Source organism: Anomaloglossus baeobatrachus, chromosome 1 (genome assembly GCF_048569485.1).
Source record: "Anomaloglossus baeobatrachus isolate aAnoBae1 chromosome 1, aAnoBae1.hap1, whole genome shotgun sequence".
In the NCBI taxonomy this organism is placed as follows: Eukaryota; Metazoa; Chordata; class Amphibia; order Anura; family Aromobatidae; genus Anomaloglossus; species Anomaloglossus baeobatrachus.
Genome location: NC_134353.1, coordinates 589,447,401 through 589,469,730, shown reverse-complemented (window position 1 = coordinate 589,469,730; position 22,330 = coordinate 589,447,401). Strand labels below are relative to the sequence as shown.

General features: G+C 43.4%; 1 protein-coding gene across 1 annotated transcript in view; it reads right to left on the bottom strand.

Annotated features, from left to right (window-relative positions):
- LOC142313841 (transmembrane channel-like protein 2-A) overlaps positions 1-3,426 on the bottom strand; it is an 87,513-nt gene extending 84,087 nt beyond the window's left edge. The window contains exons 1-3 of the mRNA XM_075352430.1: positions 3,395-3,426; positions 2,583-2,738; positions 211-301 (exon numbers count right to left, since the gene is read on the bottom strand). Coding sequence (XP_075208545.1) covers positions 211-301; positions 2,583-2,738; positions 3,395-3,426 — 279 coding nt within the window. The remainder of the gene's footprint in view (positions 1-210; positions 302-2,582; positions 2,739-3,394) is intronic.
- Positions 3,427-22,330: the final 18,904 nt, after the last annotated feature.

Below are 22,330 nucleotides of genomic sequence, written 5' to 3'. Positions count from 1 at the left end.
AGGGTGCTGAGTCAATCTTTTGATTGCTGCGGATACTAGAGTTTGGACTCAGACCCACACTAATCATAAAGTGATGGCATATCTTAGAGATATTTATCTTTGCTTACAGTTTATTAAATGTGATATTACATAGTCTCTTCACATACAATTAATTTTCTACTTCGAATAATTACTAAATACTGAATGTTTTGAAAATTAATGTGACATTACCTTTGCCATCATAATTTTATAGGCGTAGAGTTTTCTTCCTTTTCCACGACCAAGAGCTCCTTCAAATCTCTCAACAAATTCTTGGGCATCTCTGATCACAAAAGTAAGAATTACATAATTTACTAATATGCATAACTGTTCTCTAAGCTCAGATGTAAAAAGAAAGCAGAGACAATATATTGTGTGAATGAATACCAATGGCAGAAGCTTAAAGCACCACTCAAGGTTTTTTGTTTATCACCGCTGGAGTGATGCATTAAACCCAAGTCCCCTGTTCCATCTCTTATACTCAGCCTCTGGCATTTTCTTCCTTTTTTGGCATTGCCCCAGTCTTGTGGCACCATTTTATGTTCATAACGTCTGTCTGTCTGGAAGTTAGAAGTTACATCACAAGTGCTCAATGCAAGTCTATAAGAGCCAGATGCCAGAATAAGACTCATAGAGTTGTGTTGGTTTGTGACTCCTGGCACGCTGCATGAAACACTGGAGTTGCCGGAAGATCTCAAACTTCCTGACACCGATGGGAGCATTGGTGAAAACACATGAAGATGCCAGAAGGCAAGTATAAGATTATGTTCCTACAATCCTTGTGTACAGGACATTGGAAGCAGCATATTTTTGCTGCAACCAAAACACTGCATAGTACAGTACAGGCATTTATAAAAATGCCATGCCCACTGTGCTTTTTTCCCCACAGTGTAAAATGATATGCGATGCGGATTCTCGAGTTGCCACATGTCAATTTACGGAGCAGTGAATGCTCTCAGCAGGGAGAACACAGCTAAAGTCCTGGACATGTCACGGTCATGGACACGGACGTTACGTTCTCCAATGGATAACACTCGCATCTCTGCAGGAGTGAAGACGCGTCCAGAACACAGTGTCTCTGGATTGTGGGAAGGGTCCCTAAGATGGGGGCAGGAGATTTATATTTAAATTACCATTCCAGTGGTGAAATAAAAAAAAATGCTGGAGTGGTGCTTAAGCAAAGAAACATGGTTATCAAATTACTTATCTTATGCAGCAGAAACCTACGCTGTCATCTGACTCTTCAAGTCTATGAACTTCTATGACTCAACTTTATATTATCTCTCATCTGTCCATTGCTTTGGCTGTGTTCACACTATTTATGTTGCTGACCACTTGCCTGAATCTGATAAGTTTTTCATTTCTTCATTTGACTGCTTGGCACTGCGGTGCTCCACCATAGAGGACTCCTTGTCCCTTACTCAACCATTGTTTTTCCTTCCTTCCCTTCCTGATATCTCCTGAAGCCATCTTAAACATTATAATATTTCTGGTTCCATTGTCTGAGTTTCTTTTTCATATACAATAGATATGTAGAAGGTGTCAAAAATTATTTCAAAAAAGTATTTTAACCCCAGATTTATAAAAAAAATGACCTTTATTATATCAAAGCTAAAATTGACTCACAGACATAAATACATACAATGTCTTAACTGGGTTCAATCCATTAGGGGATAAATATATAGCAATGTACACAATTTGCTTTTCCTTTTGACAATCCAACAAATACAACAAAGATTTTTCTTTCCCCTTCCTCCAAAGATTATGAAGTAAGTGTCTCAGAAGGATAAAAAGGAAAAGAGATGAAATGCAGAAATTATATTCATTGAGGGGTTTGTGTATAACTCATACTGATACTCATAGTATTAACCCTCCAAACCCCTACTACATTCACTGCCAATCTTTGGTAGAGGAGCTAGGCAGTGAATGTAGTAGGGGTTTGGAGGGTTAATACTTAATAATTAATTTATCTTTCATATAAAATATGTATTAACTGAAGACAGATTTTCACATTACTAACATTGGGATATGGCAGTTGATGCTTTTTATATTGTATAGAAGGGAAGGGGGTAAGGAAGGATGAACTAGAAATAGGCACAGACATCCTGCTTTCAGTTCTCCTGAAACAACAGTTACATTTCTTCATAGACCTTTATAAGCAGCAACTGTCATCCCTTATCACAATGATAGGGAAAGTCTGTTTTCACTGAAGACAAATTTTACCTGTGAATTCATATTTTTGAGAAAGGAGCAGATTTCTGCATTAAGATGTTATTGTTTCTTATTTTCTCGTATACTATTAATATACAGTATGTAGAAAATATTAAAAAGACGGTTACTCTTTAAGTGCATTGCAACTGCAACTTAGGATTAAGTCAAGGAACATCTTCACACTTGGCAGTTCGTAATATGCATTAACAGCTATTACCGTGGTTCTCAAAAGCAGCATAAAACACAGTACCTGGTAAAGAGCGCTTACTCAGATAATACATAATAAAATACAATATTTTGAATATATATTGAAGAAACACATGAGAGTTACTGCACTAAAAGAACATTCATACTTAAGTAAGTTTAGCTTCTTTGACATTCTCCATGGTTTACTTCTCATTGCTGAAATTATTTTTTTCTTATCTTCAACTTGCTTCATGATCCTTTCTCTTTCACTATCTGATAAACTTTCCTCTGAACTTGAAGAGGAGGGAGAGGATGACGATGAGCTGAAATAAAATAAATAGTATATATTTCTGAAACTTAAAAACATTGCAATTAGCCCACGATAACCTTTTTTTTTTTCTATTAACTTAAATATTTTTTATTTCATGAAATGTTTATGAATTGTACTACAATCCCAATTCCAAAAAAAGTGGGACTGCTGTGAAAAATGTAAAATAAAACAATACAATGATTTGAAAATGTTTTATCCATATTTTATTAACAAAAGAATATAAAACATATATTGAACCTCAGACATTTTTCCATTTCACCAACAAATCTCAATAAGGCTGGGACTGGGTTAACAATAACCTGGAAAAGTAAGTGATAGTGATAAAAAACAGCTGGAGGTTCAATTTACAACTATTTCTAAAAAGAGCATGTTAGAGAGGCAGAGACTCTCAAAAGCAAAGATGGTCAGAAGGTCACCAATCTGTGCTCAACTTTGTCTACAAACTGTGATACAATTTCTTAAAAATGTTCCTCAATATAAAATTTCAAAGATCTTGAATTTCCTGACAGCCCATTATAATAGCAGAAGATTCAGAGATTCTCAAGATTGTGCACAAATTACAAGGCTGACGGTCAGTATTGGATGTTCATGATATTTCCTCAGGTGACAATGCGCTAAAAATAGATATAATTTGGTTGGACAAATCACTGCATGAGCTCAGGAATGTTTCCAGAAATCATTGTGACAATACCCAATTTGCCATGAAATCCACAACTTCAGGTTAACCCTTAGTGACAAAGTAATTTTAAATTTAAATACCAAACCCAATTTTTCAAATCTGAGATGTGACTTTATGGGGAAATAACTCTGAAATACATCTATGCTGTACATCACTGTATTTTTGTGAACATCTGAAATTTGATGAAAATGTAGGAAAAATAATAATTTTCAAATTTTTAATGCTTATATACTTAAGGTTGGGAGTCACACTGGCATATAGCATCCAATTGATTCTCTCATGCCAGAGAATTGGAGGTGACAGGGACTAGAGATGAGCGAACCGGTCCCGGTTCGGCTCGAGGCGGTTCGCCGAACGGGGGGTCTGGCTCGAGTTCGGCTCGTCGAACGTTCGACGAACCGAACTCGAGCCCATAGGAAACAATGGCAGGCAATCACAAACACAGTAAAACACCTAGAAAACACCCTCAAAGGTGTCCAAAAGGTGACAAACAACTCACAACACAACACAAACACATGGGAAAGTGACAAGGACATGTACTCATGCGAAAACAAAACAGCTGGACAAGGAAAAAGAGGAGGACACACAGATATAGGCATGGCACGCCCTTCTAAAGTCATGTAAAACACCGCAAGGTGACTCCAAGCGGAGTCTCCCTTTTTTCCAAAAATTGGGCCCCACACACCCACCCCTTCAGTGGCAGCAGTTGTGCCCCAGTTGTACACTTCACAGCTAGATTTGCATCAAGCACATTCAAAAATACGCCATTCTTATCCGTCCCCAGGATGACACCGGGGTAGGTAGCAAAGTCTTTCCTGATCCCAGCTCTGTTCATCTTGGCTTCTTTTAAAAACACAGCAAGCAAGGGTTACTCCAAGCGGAGTCTCCCTTTTTTCCAAAAATTGGGCCCCACACACACCCACCCCTTCAGTGGCAGCACTTGGGCCCCAGTTGTACACTTCACAGCTAGATTTGCATCAAGCACATTCAAAAATACGCTATTCTTAACCGTCCCCAGGATGACACCGGGGTAGGTAGCAAAGTCTTTCCTGATCCCAGCTCTGTTCATCTTGGCTTCTTTTAAAAACACAGCAAGCAAGGGTTACTCCAAGCGGAGTCTCCCTTTTTTCCAAAAATTGGGCCACACAGACACCCACCCCATCAGTGGCAGCACTTGGGCCCTAGTTGCAAACAGGATGTTTTGATTTGCATCAAGCACATTCAAAAATACGCTATTCTTAGCCGTCCACAGGATGACACCGGGGTAGGTAGCAAAGTCTTTCCTGATCCCAGCTCTGTTCATCTTGGCTTCTTTTAAAAACACAGCAAGCAAGGGTTACTCCAAGCGGAGTCTCCCTTTTTTCCAAAAATTGGGCCACACAGACACCCACCCCATCAGTGGCAGCACTTGGGCCCTAGTTGCAAACAGGATGTTTTGATTTGCATCAAGCACATTCAAAAATACGCTATTCTTAGCCGTCCCCAGGATGACACTGGGGTAGGTAGCAAAGTCTTTGCTGACCCATGACTTGTTCATCTTGGCTTCTTTTAAAAACAATGTAAGCAAGGGTTACTCCAAGCGGAGTCTCCCTTTTTTCCAAAAATTGGGCCACACAGACACCCACCCCATCAGTGGCAGCACTTGGGCCCTAGTTGCAAACAGGATGTTTTGATTTGCATCAAGCACATTCAAAAATACGCTATTCTTAGCCGTCCCCAGGATGACACCGGGGTAGGTAGCAAAGTCTTTGCTGACCCATGACTTGTTCATCTTGGCTTCTTTTAAAAACAATGTAAGCAAGGGTTACTCCAAGCGGAGTCTCCCTTTTTTCCAAAAATTGGGCCACACAGACACCCACCCCATCAGTGGCAGCACTTGGGCCCTAGTTGCAAACAGGATGTTTTGATTTGCATCAAGCACATTCAAAAATACGCTATTCTTAGCCGTCCACAGGATGACACCGGGGTAGGTAGCAAAGTCTTTGCTGACCCATGACTTGTTCATCTTGGCTTCTTTTAAAAACAATGTAAGCAAGGGTTACTCCAAGCGGAGTCTCCCTTTTTTCCAAAAATTGGGCCACACAGACACCCACCCCATCAGTGGCAGCACTTGGGCCCTAGTTGCAAACAGGATGTTTTGATTTGCATCAAGCACATTCCAAATCCACAAGCATTTACTCTCCCCAGGATGACACAGGGGTAGTAAATTCCTTCTGGATCCATGACTTGTTCATTTTGATGAACGTCAGTCTGTCCACATTGTCACTGGACAGACGCGTGCGCTTATCTGTCAGCACACACCCAGCAGCACTGAATACACGTTCAGAGACAACGCTGGCAGCTGGACACGACAAAATCTCCAAGGCGTAAGTTGCGAGCTCTGGCCATTTTTGTAGGTTTGAAGCCCAAAAGGAGCAAGGCTCCAGTTGCACAGTCATGGCATCGATGTTCATTTGGAGATACTCCTGTATCATCCTCTCCAGCCGTTGACTATGTGTCAGACTTGTTGTCTCTGGTGGCCTTGCAAAAGAGGGTCTAAAAAAATTATGAAAAGATTCCATAAAATTGCTGTTACCGGCACCAGAAAAGGTCCTACTGGTACGGGTAGACTGTTGAAGATGACGAGACCGTCCCATGTTTGTCAAGTTACAACTGGGAGATTCACTCCCTGCACCTGCACGGTTGTTTGGTGGAAAAGCCGAGCTAAGATCTAGTAACAGCTTCTGCTGATACTCCTGCATACGTGCGTCCCTTTCTATGGCTGGAATTATGTCACAAAATTTGGACTTGTACCGGGGATCTAATAGTGTGGCAATCCAGTAGTCATCATCACTTCTAATTTTGACAATACGACTGTCATGTTGGAGGTAGTGCAACAAAAAGGCACTCATGTGTCTTGCGCAGCCATGCGGACCAAGTCCATGCTGTGTTTGTGGCATAGAGGTGCTACCCGTTCTTTCTTCCTCTGACATCTGACCCCAACCTCTTTCAACTGAAATTTGACCAAGGTCTCCCTCATCCGCTGAGTCTTCCATGTCCATGGACAGTTCGTCCTCCATTTCTTCATGTTCTCCTGCACCTTGCTCAACATTTCGCCTGCTACTATGCGCCCTTGTCGATCCCTGTCCCCCATGGTCCCATGCCTGCTGCGTTGGTGATGATGAACGTCTGGACCTTGGTGATGTTGTTGTCCCTTGCGCATATGAATCCTCCTGTAGTTCCTCCCCTTCATGTTGTCCCACCCCCTGACTCCGAATAGTGTTTAGCGTGTGCTCCAGCATGTAAATGACTGGAATCGTCATGCTGATAATGGCATTGTCAGCGCTAAACATATTCGTCGCCATGTCGAAACTGTGCAGAAGGGTGCATAGGTCCTTGATCTGAGACCACTCCATCAGGGTGATCTGCCCCACCTCTGCATCTCGTTGGCCCAGGCTATACGTCATGACGTATTGCACCAGGGCTCTGCGGTGCTGCCACAGTCGCTGTAACATGTGGAGAGTTGAATTCCAGCGTGTCGCCACATCGCATTTCAGGCGATGAACCGGCAGGCCGAAAGACTTCTGGAGCGATGCAAGTCGCTCTGCTGCGGCGCTTGAACGGCGGAAGTGAGCTGACAGTTTTCGTGCCCTGTTCAGAAGGCCATCTAGGCCGGGATAGTGTGTTAAAAATTGCTGCACGACAAGGTTCAACACGTGAGCCATACAAGGTACGTGTGTCACCTTGCCCAGGCGAAGTGCCGCACCCAGGTTTGCAGCATTGTCGCACACGGCCTTACCAGGCTGCAGTTTGAGTGGAGACAACCATTTATTAAACTCGGACCGCAAAGCTGACCACAACTCCTCAGCTGTGTGACTCTTATTACCAAGACATGTCAAGCTAAAGACCGCCTGATGCCGTTGCGCTCTGCTGCCAGCATAGTAATGAGGGGTGCGTGATTCCTTCTGCGCAGTGAGAACGCTGGTGGCCTGACCAGGCAGGCTTGGGGCGGAGGTGGAGGACCCAGATGAGGTGGAGGATGCAGAAGCAGTGGCGGAACTTGGACAGACAGAGGATTGACACACAAGTCGTGGGGACGGCAAGACTTGTGCAGCAGACCCTTCACCATCTATCACCATAGTTACCCAGTGCCCAGTCAGCGACATGTAACGTCCCTGTCCATGCTTACTGGTCCAAGTATCGGTGGTGAAATGCACCCGTTCACACACAGAGTTTCTCAAGGAAGCGGTGATGTTGTGTGCGACATGCTGGTGTAGCGCGGGCACACCTTTCTTAGAGAAGTAGTGGCGACTAGGCATCTGGTACTGGGGCACAGCGACAGACATAAGGTCTCTAAAATCCTGTGTGTCCACTAGGCGGAAAGGCAGCATTTCGGTAGCCAACAGCTTACAGAGGGATAGAGTCAACCTCTTAGCTTTGTCATGGGTCGGAGGAAGTGGCCTTTTATTTGACCACATCTGAGGGACAGAGATCTGGCTGCTGTGTGTAGACGGTGTTGAGTAGGGTGTCCCTGGAAAAATGCAGGTTTGTGAGGAAAGTGCAGGCGGAGACATGATGTTGCCTTCATCCAACGTTGGTGCTATCGATGTCTGAGAGAGCTGTACACACTCACTTGTTTCCCCTTCCAAACCAACTGACGACCTTACAAGCAAACTGCCTGTTGCGGTTACAGTGGTGGAAGTTTTGCGTGGAAAAACAGGTGTGGCAGCTGTCCCCACAGTCCTAGAAGATGAAGAGCGCGCGGATGCAGTGGAAGGGGCGGGCGGTGGATGGTTCGCTCCGCTAGGCCGCATTGCAGCACGGTGAGCTTCCCACCGGGACTTATGATATTTATTCATGTGACGATTCATGGAAGAAGTTGTCAAACTGCTGAGCTTTTGACCTCTACTAAGAGAATCATGACAAATGTTACATATCACATGAGTTGGGCGATCTTTTTCGATGTGAAAAAAGGACCAGGCTAGGCAAGGCTTAGAGGCCATGCGACCTGTTGATCCACCCCGAATAATGCTCATAGGCAGAGTGGTGGCTGAGGATGCAGTTGTAGACGTGCTACCAGTGCTCCGACTCTGTCCAGGAAGGCGCAAGGTAACTTCGTCGTCGGTTGCATCCTCCTCCACCGCCTCTGTTGACCTCCTCGAGTGCCTGACTGGGGGTTGACAGTAGGTGGGATCTAGAACGTCATCATCAATTGTTGTGTTTGCACTCCCCTCCCCCTCAGACCGAGCCTCTTCTTGCCCTGACGGAATATTTAAGTTGTCATCCCAATCGGGTATCTGCGTCTCATCTTCATCAGTATGTTCCTCATTGTCTATAACCACAGGTGTTACAGTTTGTGACAAAGGGTCAACATTATGCTCAGAAACTTGGTCCTCACGGCCTGAATCTGAGTCACAAAGGTTCTGGGCATCACTGCAGACCATTTCCTGTTCTGTACTCACTGTAGCTTGGGAGCAGACCTCTGATTCCCAGGCTATAGTGTGACTGAACAGCTCTGCAGACTCAGCCATCTCAGTTCCACCATACTGTGCAGGGCTGATGGAGACTTCAGAGCTGGGAGAAATCAAGTGTGATTGGGATGACAACTCAGAGGACTGGTGTTTTTTGGATGCGGTACTTGAAGTGGCTGAGAGGGCACTTGTTGGACCACTTGAGATCCATTCAAGCATTTTCCTTTTTTGCCCATCATCTACCTTTCTTCCTGTTGTTCGTGTCCGTAAAAAAGGGAGCACATCGGATTGTCCACGGTAAGTAGTAGACATCTTACTTTTGCTGGTAGATGGTCTATCTTCAGCAGATGATAATGGAGCTTTGCCACCTTCCCCACGGACAAAACCTTTTTTGCCTTTTCCACCACGCCTCTTCCCCTTTCCACCAGCATCTGTCATTTTGCCACTCATGTTGATTGCGACAAGATTGTGGACTGAAAATGTGGTAGTAAAAATTGAGAGGTGGTGAAGATTGCAGTGGTGGTCTAGCTTTATTAACAGCAGAATAATAAAGAATAAATATCCCTGACAATGCAACTTAGTTATAATTAGTTGGAGTGTGCAACGCAGGCAGACGTGCTGCAAATGTCTTTGCACTAGTGGGACTATAGCAAAGTCCAATAGCCACGTATAGGATGCCACTAGGTACACTGAGTGTTTGCTAGTATAATGGCTTGGTTAGAATGAGTTGTAGTGTGCAACGCAGGCAGACGCGCTCTGCAAATGTCTTTGCACTAGTGGGACTATAGCAAAGTCCAATAGCCACGTATAGGATGCCACTAGGTACACTGAGTGTTTGCTAGTATAATGGCTTGGTTAGAATGAGTTGTAGTGTGCAACGCAGGCAGACGCGCTCTGCAAATGTCTTTGCACTAGTGGGACTATAGCAAAGTCCAATAGCCACGTATAGGATGCCACTAGGTACACTGAGTGTTTGCTAGTATAATGGCTTGGTTAGAATGAGTTGTAGTGTGCAACGCAGGCAGACGCGCTCTGCAAATGTCTTTGCACTAGTGGGACTATAGCAAAGTCCAATAGCCACGTATAGGATGCCACTAGGTACACTGAGTGTTTGCTAGTATAATGGCTTGGTTAGAATGAGTTGTAGTGTGCAACGCAGGCAGACGCGCTCTGCAAATGTCTTTGCACTAGTGGGACTATAGCAAAGTCCAATAGCCACGTATAGGATGCCACTAGGTACACTGAGTGTTTGCTAGTATAATGGCTTGGTTAGAATGAGTTGTAGTGTGCAACGCAGGCAGACGCGCTCTGCAAATGTCTTTGCACTAGTGGGACTATAGCAAAGTCCAATAGCCACGTATAGGATGCCACTAGGTACACTGAGTGTTTGCTAGTATAATGGCTTGGTTAGAATGAGTTGTAGTGTGCAACGCAGGCAGACGCGCTCTGCAAATGTCTTTGCACTAGTGGGACTATAGCAAAGTCCAATAGCCACGTATAGGATGCCACTAGGTACACTGAGTGTTTGCTAGTATAATGGCTTGGTTAGAATGAGTTGTAGTGTGCAACGCAGGCAGACGCGCTCTGCAAATGTCTTTGCACTAGTGGGACTATAGCAAAGTCCAATAGCCACGTATAGGATGCCACTAGGTACACTGAGTGTTTGCTAGTATAATGGCTTGGTTAGAATGAGTTGTAGTGTGCAACGCAGGCAGACGCGCTCTGCAAATGTCTTTGCACTAGTGGGACTATAGCAAAGTCCAATAGCCACGTATAGGATGCCACTAGGTACACTGAGTGTTTGCTAGTATAATGGCTTGGTTAGAATGAGTTGTAGTGTGCAACGCAGGCAGACGCGCTCTGCAAATGTCTTTGCACTAGTGGGACTATAGCAAAGTCCAATAGCCACGTATAGGATGCCACTAGGTACACTGAGTGTTTGCTAGTATAATGGCTTGGTTAGAATGAGTTGTAGTGTGCAACGCAGGCAGACGCGCTCTGCAAATGTCTTTGCACTAGTGGGACTATAGCAAAGTCCAATAGCCACGTATAGGATGCCACTAGGTACACTGAGTGTTTGCTAGTATAATGGCTTGGTTAGAATGAGTTGTAGTGTGCAACGCAGGCAGACGCGCTCTGCAAATGTCTTTGCACTAGTGGGACTATAGCAAAGTCCAATAGCCACGTATAGGATGCCACTAGGTACACTGAGTGTTTGCTAGTATAATGGCTTGGTTAGAATGAGTTGTAGTGTGCAACGCAGGCAGACGCGCTCTGCAAATGTCTTTGCACTAGTGGGACTATAGCAAAGTCCAATAGCCACGTATAGGATGCCACTAGGTACACTGAGTGTTTGCTAGTATAATGGCTTGGTTAGAATGAGTTGTAGTGTGCAACGCAGGCAGACGCGCTCTGCAAATGTCTTTGCACTAGTGGGACTATAGCAAAGTCCAATAGCCACGTATAGGATGCCACTAGGTACACTGAGTGTTTGCTAGTATAATGGCTTGGTTAGAATGAGTTGTAGTGTGCAACGCAGGCAGACGCGCTCTGCAAATGTCTTTGCACTAGTGGGACTATAGCAAAGTCCAATAGCCACGTATAGGATGCCACTAGGTACACTGAGTGTTTGCTAGTATAATGGCTTGGTTAGAATGAGTTGTAGTGTGCAACGCAGGCAGACGCGCTCTGCAAATGTCTTTGCACTAGTGGGACTATAGCAAAGTCCAATAGCCACGTATAGGATGCCACTAGGTACACTGAGTGTTTGCTAGTATAATGGCTTGGTTAGAATGAGTTGTAGTGTGCAACGCAGGCAGACGCGCTCTGCAAATGTCTTTGCACTAGTGGGACTATAGCAAAGTCCAATAGCCACGTATAGGATGCCACTAGGTACACTGAGTGTTTGCTAGTATAATGGCTTGGTTAGAATGAGTTGTAGTGTGCAACGCAGGCAGACGCGCTCTGCAAATGTCTTTGCACTAGTGGGACTATAGCAAAGTCCAATAGCCACGTATAGGATGCCACTAGGTACACTGAGTGTTTGCTAGTATAATGGCTTGGTTAGAATGAGTTGTAGTGTGCAACGCAGGCAGACGCGCTCTGCAAATGTCTTTGCACTAGTGGGACTATAGCAAAGTCCAATAGCCACGTATAGGATGCCACTAGGTACACTGAGTGTTTGCTAGTATAATGGCTTGGTTAGAATGAGTTGTAGTGTGCAACGCAGGCAGACGCGCTCTGCAAATGTCTTTGCACTAGTGGGACTATAGCAAAGTCCAATAGCCACGTATAGGATGCCACTAGGTACACTGAGTGTTTGCTAGTATAATGGCTTGGTTAGAATGAGTTGTAGTGTGCAACGCAGGCAGACGCGCTCTGCAAATGTCTTTGCACTAGTGGGACTATAGCAAAGTCCAATAGCCACGTATAGGATGCCACTAGGTACACTGAGTGTTTGCTAGTATAATGGCTTGGTTAGAATGAGTTGTAGTGTGCAACGCAGGCAGACGCGCTCTGCAAATGTCTTTGCACTAGTGGGACTATAGCAAAGTCCAATAGCCACGTATAGGATGCCACTAGGTACACTGAGTGTTTGCTAGTATAATGGCTTGGTTAGAATGAGTTGTAGTGTGCAACGCAGGCAGACGCGCTCTGCAAATGTCTTTGCACTAGTGGGACTATAGCAAAGTCCAATAGCCACGTATAGGATGCCACTAGGTACACTGAGTGTTTGCTAGTATAATGGCTTGGTTAGAATGAGTTGTAGTGTGCAACGCAGGCAGACGCGCTCTGCAAATGTCTTTGCACTAGTGGGACTATAGCAAAGTCCAATAGCCACGTATAGGATGCCACTAGGTACACTGAGTGTTTGCTAGTATAATGGCTTGGTTAGAATGAGTTGTAGTGTGCAACGCAGGCAGACGCGCTCTGCAAATGTCTTTGCACTAGTGGGACTATAGCAAAGTCCAATAGCCACGTATAGGATGCCACTAGGTACACTGAGTGTTTGCTAGTATAATGGCTTGGTTAGAATGAGTTGTAGTGTGCAACGCAGGCAGACGCGCTCTGCAAATGTCTTTGCACTAGTGGGACTATAGCAAAGTCCAATAGCCACGTATAGGATGCCACTAGGTACACTGAGTGTTTGCTAGTATAATGGCTTGGTTAGAATGAGTTGTAGTGTGCAACGCAGGCAGACGCGCTCTGCAAATGTCTTTGCACTAGTGGGACTATAGCAAAGTCCAATAGCCACGTATAGGATGCCACTAGGTACACTGAGTGTTTGCTAGTATAATGGCTTGGTTAGAATGAGTTGTAGTGTGCAACGCAGGCAGACGCGCTCTGCAAATGTCTTTGCACTAGTGGGACTATAGCAAAGTCCAATAGCCACGTATAGGATGCCACTAGGTACACTGAGTGTTTGCTAGTATAATGGCTTGGTTAGAATGAGTTGTAGTGTGCAACGCAGGCAGACGCGCTCTGCAAATGTCTTTGCACTAGTGGGACTATAGCAAAGTCCAATAGCCACGTATAGGATGCCACTAGGTACACTGAGTGTTTGCTAGTATAATGGCTTGGTTAGAATGAGTTGTAGTGTGCAACGCAGGCAGACGCGCTCTGCAAATGTCTTTGCACTAGTGGGACTATAGCAAAGTCCAATAGCCACGTATAGGATGCCACTAGGTACACTGAGTGTTTGCTAGTATAATGGCTTGGTTAGAATGAGTTGTAGTGTGCAATGCAGGCAGACGCGCTCTGCAAATGTCTTTGCACTAGTGGGACTATAGCAAAGTCCAATAGCCACGTATAGGATGCCACTAGGTACACTGAGTGTTTGCTAGTATAATGGCTTAGTTATCAGTTGGAGTGTGCAGAGGACAAGAGGGTACAGTGGCAGGATTGTGGTGCTCTGGGTAGAGGAATGGAAGACTGCCTTTCTATTCCCTCCTAATGGTGAAATGCAGGTAGGAAATCCCTGACCTGGGCTACACAGACGCTGTTGCTGTTTGCAGGACCTGTCACCTATGGCTCTCTGACCCTGCCGGTTGGAGCCCTTAAAAGGACTGCTATAAAGTGCTCTCCCTAAGCTGTCTAACGCTGTGTATGCAGCGCATACAGCTGTATCGGCTATAGGACTCAGGAAGACGGAGCTGCGACAGTGATGTCTGACACCAAAGACGCAGAAGGCAGATAATGGCGTCCGTGAAGAAAATGTCCGGTTTTATAATGCAGGGACATGTGACATGCAGATCCTATCACACATGCCGTTGCTTCTCTGGCTCAAAGTCCACTTAGCTGTGTGTGTGTCTGGGATTGGCTGACATGCTGGCCCGCCCCACAAGACGCGCGCGCTTAGGGAAGGAAGACAAGAAAAAAAAAAAAAAAAAATGGCGATCGCCATTATAGAAACAGCAGTGATCTGAAGGCGCTGTTCACGCACACTATACACTGAAATGTGATAATAGTTTGATTCACAGAGTGACTTACACTATTACAGCAGAAACCAAGCTATGATTTAGCTGTTTTTTGGCTGCTAGAACCGTTCTCGAACGTTTCTAGAACTACCGAGCTTTTGCAAAAAGCTCGAGTTCTAGTTCGATCTAGAACATGCCCCAAAATCACTCGAGCCGCGAACTGGAGAACCACGAACCACGAACCGCGCTCAACTCTAACAGGGACATGGCACTCAGCTTAATCTCAGCTGTGAGCCAAGTGTCACGCTACTGTAATCTAATTTTTTTGCATGTGAGAATTGGAGAACAGGTGAGGAGAAGGAGAGATTAATTTTTCCATCTCCTCCGTTGTCTGTCTTTGTTTATATTGGACTGATGTCATCAGTGAAGTCCAATATTTCACACACACCCATAGACTTGTATTTGTGTCCATGACCCAATTTGCGGAGCCACTCGAATCAGCATGAGAAAACAATCACAGATCTGTTCTGTCCCATAGTATAACACTGGTCTGAGGGCTATCCATTAAAACTTCAGATAGCACTTGGCCATGTTACACGCTTGTGTGAATGAGCCCTAAAGCACATAGTCATACCACACAAAATAGTTAACAAATAGCATTTCCCATTTTTAAACCATCCTTTTATTTTGTTAGAATGTTAGAAGGGTAAAATTTAGCAGCAACTTTTTCATTATTTCTTTTAAAAGAAATTCACAAATCTTATTTTTTATGGACCTATTCAGTTTTGAAGGGACTTTGTGGGCCTATATATCGGAAAACCCCAGAAGTAATACCATTTTAAAACTAATCCTCTCAAATTATCCTTAAATGCTGTTAGTAAATTTGTTAACCCTTCAGGTGCTACATACGAATTAAAGCAAAGTGGAATGAAAGTATTTTTAGTATTTTTCTACTAAAATATTGCTTTAGCTGTACATTTTTCATTTATTCAGGGGGTAATAGGAGAAAATGGATTCTAAAATGTATTTTCACACTTGGCAATATTCCATCAGTGGTCAACTACTATTTGGGTACACTGCAGGACTCAGGGTAAAAACCGCTGTTTAATATTTGGAGCTTACATTTGTCTGGAATAGGTTGCAGACACGTCACATGTCGCATTTGAAGAGCCCCTGAGTTAACAAAACAGTAGGAACCCCAACAAATGACCCCATTTTGGAAACAAAACCCCTCAATGAACTGATCTAGAGGTGTGTTCAGCGTTTGGCTGAGATAATGAAGAATTAGGTTTTTTTCCAAAATATTGTTTTAGCCCCGTTTGTAATTTTTTTCATAACTAGCTTTTATTGAATTATATAAAGATCAACAGATTATATCAGTTAACATAAGCCTAATGCAATCGTATGCTATATAAAAAGAAGTATATAAATGGAAGATATATAGAAAGCATTGAAGCTTTTACATAAAACTTTAGACCCTCTAGTGGCTCCTGAACTAACTGCATATCATTGCAGGAATTATAGACTTGTAAGCTAAATGACTACAGGGCTTTAATACATATTTATCTTAAGCAATTAACCTTAAAGATATCAAACAAATAATTGACAAGAAAAGACAGAGGACTGACACACTAGGGATAAAAAAACAGGTGGGGACAAAGGCTGAGTCACACCTAACTGTTGAATTGGGCCCCAAAAAAATCCTAGGAAGCCCAGGTACAGTTTGTAATTTTTATAGGGAGTAAGAGAAAATGTATGCTATAATTTGTTACGCAAGTTCTACAAAACATCATGGTATCCAACATGTGATCAAAAACTAATGTTTGGGCTCATGGCAGGATCCAAAATGCAAACCATTAAAATGTCTAACTTTCAACTTCTCATATGATCTACATTCTGTTGTGAATAAAATATGTGTATGAAAGATTTCCAAATTATTGCATTATTCTTTTCTTTGCATTTTACACAATGTCTCAACTCTTTTGGAATACGGGTTGTATTTTAATGTACAGTTTTCATACCTACTATTTTTCCTTTTCTTCTTTTTCCTGTCCTCTGGTTTATTTTTATTTCTTCCTGTGGTTTCATCTGAAGTTTTTTCATTGTTTATATTAGTTTTGGTCATCTTTGTGTTGTTTTTGTTTATGTCCTTTTGTACCACAGTCCTTTTACTTTTATTTGTTTTCTGGTCCTCTTCCTCAGATTCTGTTTCAGATTCTTCTTCATCTTCTACTTTTCTTCTTTTGTTAGATTTTCTCACAATTCTTTTTCTTTTTGAAAAATTCATGTTATCGTCATCGTCATCATCATCATCATCATCATCACTATCGTTGTCATCATATTTGTCATATTTTGTTTTCTGGTACCGTATTGGCTGTCTATTTAAATATGGGGGTTCGGAATCTAAACATGAAAGAACAAATATAATAAAAAGAGCCTTAATTTAAAATGAACAAAATGTTCTGCCTCCATCATTACCTTAATAACTGTTGTCAACTTTAGAAAATCTAACTAAACTAATCATCTAAAACAAAAAGTCACCTTAGTTAATGACCTTGGTTAATGAAGGCATCTCTCAATAGAAATCAATTTGAATTTATTTGGCGGGCAGTATAAAGTACTTGTATTCACAATGCCAATAAAAAGTATTCAGCTCTCTATTTGACTTCCATTATTTACTGGCTTAGATGTCCTGTTCATTGCTGTCTTGTTGGGGGGGGGGAGTTTAACACCAGATTTCGATAGTATTCTCTTTTATAAGCAATTTTTTCAATTCTGAAAGGCCGCTTTACATGCAACGACATCGCTAACAAGATATCGCTGGGGTCACGGAATTCGTGACGCACATCCGGCCTTGTTAGCGACGTCGTTATGAGCGACCGCTAACGATCCCAAATACTCACCATATTGTTGATCGATGACACATCGTTCATGTTTAAAATATCGTTGCTCTTTCAGGACTCAGGTTGTTCGTCGTTCCTGAGGCAGCACACATCGCTATGTGTGACACCCCGGTAAACGACGAACAACAGCGTACCTGCATCCTCCGGCAACGAGGTGGGAGTGACGTATGAACGCACCTCTCTCTTGAAGGAGGGATTGTTTGGCGGTCACAGCGACGTTGCCGGCAAGGTATGTGCATGTAACGCTGCCGTAGCGATAATGTTTGCTACGGGAGCGATCACCAAATGTCACATGAATGACAGGGGCGTGTGCTATCACACACGACATCGCTAGCTATTGATGTCGCAGCGTGTACAGCACCCTTAAAAGTAGATAAAGAGAACCAAGCCAAACAAATGAGTCAAAAATATTAAATTTCATCATTTTTTTAAATGAGGAAAGGGATCCAATGTCAACATGTAAGTGAGTGGCAAAAGTATGTTAGCCCTTTGGAGGATTAGCAGATAATTGTATGGTGAAATAAAAGTCTGGTATTTTCAGTAAATGGGAGAACCATCAGGTGTGAGTGGGTAACCTGTTTTATTTAAACATTATGGATCTTACAAACTCTGATCTTTTTTTGGAAAGTGTATCATTGCACAAACAAAGAAGATTTCCAAGGAGCTCAGAATAAGAGTTGTCGCTCATTAGGCTGGAAAAGGTCACACATCCATTTTAAAAGTGTTTGAACTCCTTAAATCCACAATCGCATTATATATAAATGAAGCAAATTCAAGACCAATATTACCCTACCCAGGGATGGTCGACCAAAAAGGATTACTCCAAGAGCAAGGCATGAAATAGTGCACAAAGTCAGAAAGGAACCCAAAGTAAGCAACAAAAGGCCTTTCTCACATTACATAAGGTGTTCATGAGCCATCCATCTGGAGGACACTGAACAGCAGTGGTGTATATGACAAGATTACAAGGGGAAAGCCACTGCTCATCAAAATAAACTTTTCTGCTAATCAGCAGTTAACCAAAGATCATCTATACAAGACAGAATGATACTGGATCAATTTTTTTTGCAATTTGGTTTAAATGGGATGCATTAGTTTGTAGATCGAAAACCAGTGGATTAGAGCTTAAATACCTCATATACTATTATGGTTTAGGTATGTTTTGCAATATCTGGGTTTTTATTAAGACAATCAGAATAACAATATAACTGTATAGTACAATAATATATTGCAAATTAGATGAAAAATTACATATGTATACACTTCATTGGTGAGCATTAATTAATGAAATTAAAATAGCACAAGAAAATGTTAGATGAAGGAAGAAGATGCAATTCTCTGGTCTTAGTAAATACAATCCTACAGAAAAACAGGTGGATGAGCTTATACATTTATTAGGAAGACCCCCTTATGTTCATCAAAAGTAGTTTACAGTTAGGTCCAGAAATATTTGGACAGTGACACAATTTTCGCGAGTTGGGCTCTGCATGCCACCACATTGGATTTGAAATGAAACCTCTACAACAGAATTCAAGTGCAGATTGTAACGTTTAATTTGAAGGTTTGAACAAAAATATCTGATAGAAATTGTAGGAATTGTACACATTTCTTTACAAACACTCCACATTTTAGGAGGTCAAAAGTAATTGGACAAATAAACCAAACCCAAACAAAATATTTTTATTTTCAATATTTTGTTGCGAATCCTTTGGAGGCAATCACTGCCTTAAGTCTGGAACCCATGGACATCACCAAACGCTGTGTTTCCTCCTTCTTAATGCTTTTACAGGCCTTTACAGCCGCAGCCTTCAGGTCTTGCTTGTTTGTGAGTCTTTCCGTCTTAAGTCTGGATTTGAGCAAGTGAAATGCATGCTCAATTGGGTTAAGATCTGGTGATTGACTTGGCCATTGCAGAATGTTCCACTTTTTTGCACTCATGAACTCCTGGGTAGCTTTGGCTGTATGCTTGGGGTCATTGTCCATCTGTACTATGAAGCGCCGTCCGATCAACTTTGCGGCATTTGGCTGAATCTGGGCTGAAAGTATATCCCGGTACACTTCAGAATTCATCCGGCTACTCTTGTCTGCTGTTATGTCATCAATAAACACAAGTGACCCAGTGCCATTGAAAGCCATGCATGCCCATGCCGTCACGTTGCCTCCACCATGTTTTACAGAGGATGTGGTGTGCCTTGGATCATGTGCCGTTCCCTTTCTTCTCCAAACTTTTTTCTTCCCATCATTCTGGTACAGGTTGATCTTTGTCTCATCTGTCCATAGAATACTTTTCCAGAACTGAGCTGGCTTCATGAGGTGTTTTTCAGCAAATTTAACTCTGGCCTGTCTATTTTTGGAATTGATGAATGGTTTGCATCTAGATGTGAACCCTTTGTATTTACTTTCATGGAGTCTTCTCTTTACTGTTGACTTAGAGACAGATACACCTACTTCACTGAGAGTGTTCTGGACTTCAGTTGATGTTGTGAATGGGTTCTTCTTCACCAAAGAAAGTATGCGGCGATCATCCACCACTGTTGTCACCTGTGGACGCCCAGGCCTTTTTGAGTTCCCAAGCTCACCAGTCAATTCCTTTTTTCTCAGAATGTACCCGACTGTTGATTTTGCTACTCCAAGCATGTCTGCTATCTCTCTGATGAATTTTTTCTTTTTTTTCAGCCTCAGGATGTTCTGCTTCACCTCAATTGAGAGTTCCTTAGACCGCATGTTGTCTGGTCACAGCAACAGCTTCCAAATGCAAAACCACACACCTGTAATCAACCCCAGACCTTTTAACTACTTCATAGATTACAGGTTAACGAGGGAGACGCCTTCAGAGTTAATTGCAGCCCTTAGAGTCCCTTGTCCAATTACTTTTAGTCCCTTGAAAAAGAGGAGGCTATGCATTACAGAGCTATGATTCCTAAACCCTTTCTCCGATTTGGATGTGAAAACTCTCATATTGTAGCTGGGAGTGTGCACTTTCAGCCCATATTATATATATAATTGTATTTCTGAACATGTTTTTGTAAACAGCTAAAATAACAAAACTTGTGTCACTGTCCAAATATTACTGGACCTAACTGTAGCTCACTAATAGAGATGCGCTAACCTTCCAAAGTTCGGTTCGCAGAGCCATGCTAAACAAACACTACGTTCACCGAACTGCTCGCTGAACTGAACTCCAAACCTTATCGAATCCCATTAGATTAAATGGGAGGCCAATAATAAGGCAGAGAAAACACCTTAAGTGGGGTAGAAAATATTCCAAAATGGCAAAAATACATTTTACAGTGCAGCACCACTGTTTTGGCCTAGCCATTAGCTTCCTACACAATTAACATAAGAAATATAGAGGTGGATAAGAGACTGGTGTAGGGCTGGTGCTCCCATACCCCTGCCAGTACAGACAAGAGACAACTTTGAGACCCATCTTTAAGTCTTGACATTTAAAAACATTTCAGGCAGACAGAAAGACAGCAGCATCAATCTCCCCCTCCTTTTCCCCATAGTGTGTTTGCTGTTACGGTTGCTGCGAGCACTGGAGACTATGTCCAGATTTCTTGCTACTGCACATGTGCGAGCGCTGGAGACTAAGTCCAGATTTCTTGCTACTGCACATGTGCGAGCGCTGGAGACTAAGTCCAGATTTCTTGCTACTGCACATGTGCGAGTGCTGGAGACTAAGTCCAGATTTCTTGCTACTGCACATGTGCGAGCGCCGGAGACTAAGTCCAATCTTGGAGCCATTGCACATGTGCGGGTGACATCATCGCTGACACGAGGTCACATGTCTCTGACACCTTCTATGCCGATTGGTCGCTGGTCATGTGCTTGTGACGTCTTGCTCGGGGATAGGCCAGCATGACGTCACTCCTGTCGTTCTGGCAGCGGATTGGCTCTGGTGTCCTCCATCTTGGATGAAGCACAGAGTCTATATAAGACCCTGACACATGCCGCATGGTGCTCAGTCCTCTTGGTTCATGCATATGAGTAGACGCTCTGTGCGCGTTCCTCTAGGCATTCCTCTGTCTATGCTAGGTGAGCGCTACCGGCAGGGTAGCGTTCTTATACCTTACAGCTTCGGCTGCTGTCCGTATCCTTACCTCTTAGGGGAGCGGACATAGGCAGGTGCCTGAGGCACATGGTCTGGCTGGGCCTTGTGATTCTACTCGTAGGTGGACGTTGCCGCTAGGGTAACGTTCCTTATACTGCGTCTGGCAGTTGTTCGTATCCTCGCACACTAGGGGAGCGAACAGAGGTAGGAGCTTTGTGCGGCTTACGCTGCTGTTCGTCTCTTTTGCACCACTAGAAGAGCGGACCTAGGCAGGTGCCATATCTAGTGGTTCGTGTCCTCGCACACTAGTGGAGCGAACGCAGGTAGGAGCTTTGTGCGGCTTACGCTGCTGTTCGTCTCTTTTGCACCACTAGAAGAGCGGACCTAGGTAGGTGCCATTTCGCACACATTGCCTTTGTCTCTGTGATTATTAACAGAGATCATTCCACACACCCTCCAAGTAAGGGAGGAATTGCTTTACTTACTTATTATATTCTTCTGTGAGTTAACAGAGGTATTGCACTCTGCCATAGTCTGCAGCAAAGTCTTTGCACGGTGGACCCTGACTGTCTGATACTCCTTTCAGTTATTATCAGACAGCCCCCCGTAACATTAGGACTGAGCCAAGGGTCTGGCAGTTATGGCAGAATATCAGCAGTTACACCGTTACATACAAGTACTTGAGTCACGGCTCAAGAGTATAGAGGATAAACCTCAGACCATGGTGACATCTGCACATGATCCTCGACTTGCTCTGCCAAACAGATATTCTGGCGATGCCAGATCATGTCGTGGTTTCATTAGTCAGTGTAAGATACACCTAGAGGTCAACTCTTCTCGCTTCTCTACGGAGAGGTCCAGAGTAGGCTTTATCATCTCCTTACTTCAGGACAAAGCCTTAGAATGGGCGACTCCCCTATGGGAGCGCTCTGATGTGGTTACTCTGAGACATCAAGACTTTCTTGATGCTCTTAAGGCGGTATTCATGGGTCCGCAGGTTACCCATGATGCGGCCCTGAGACTGTTAGATCTATCTCAGGGTTCGTTATCCACTAGTTCTTATGCCATTGCTTTTAGAACT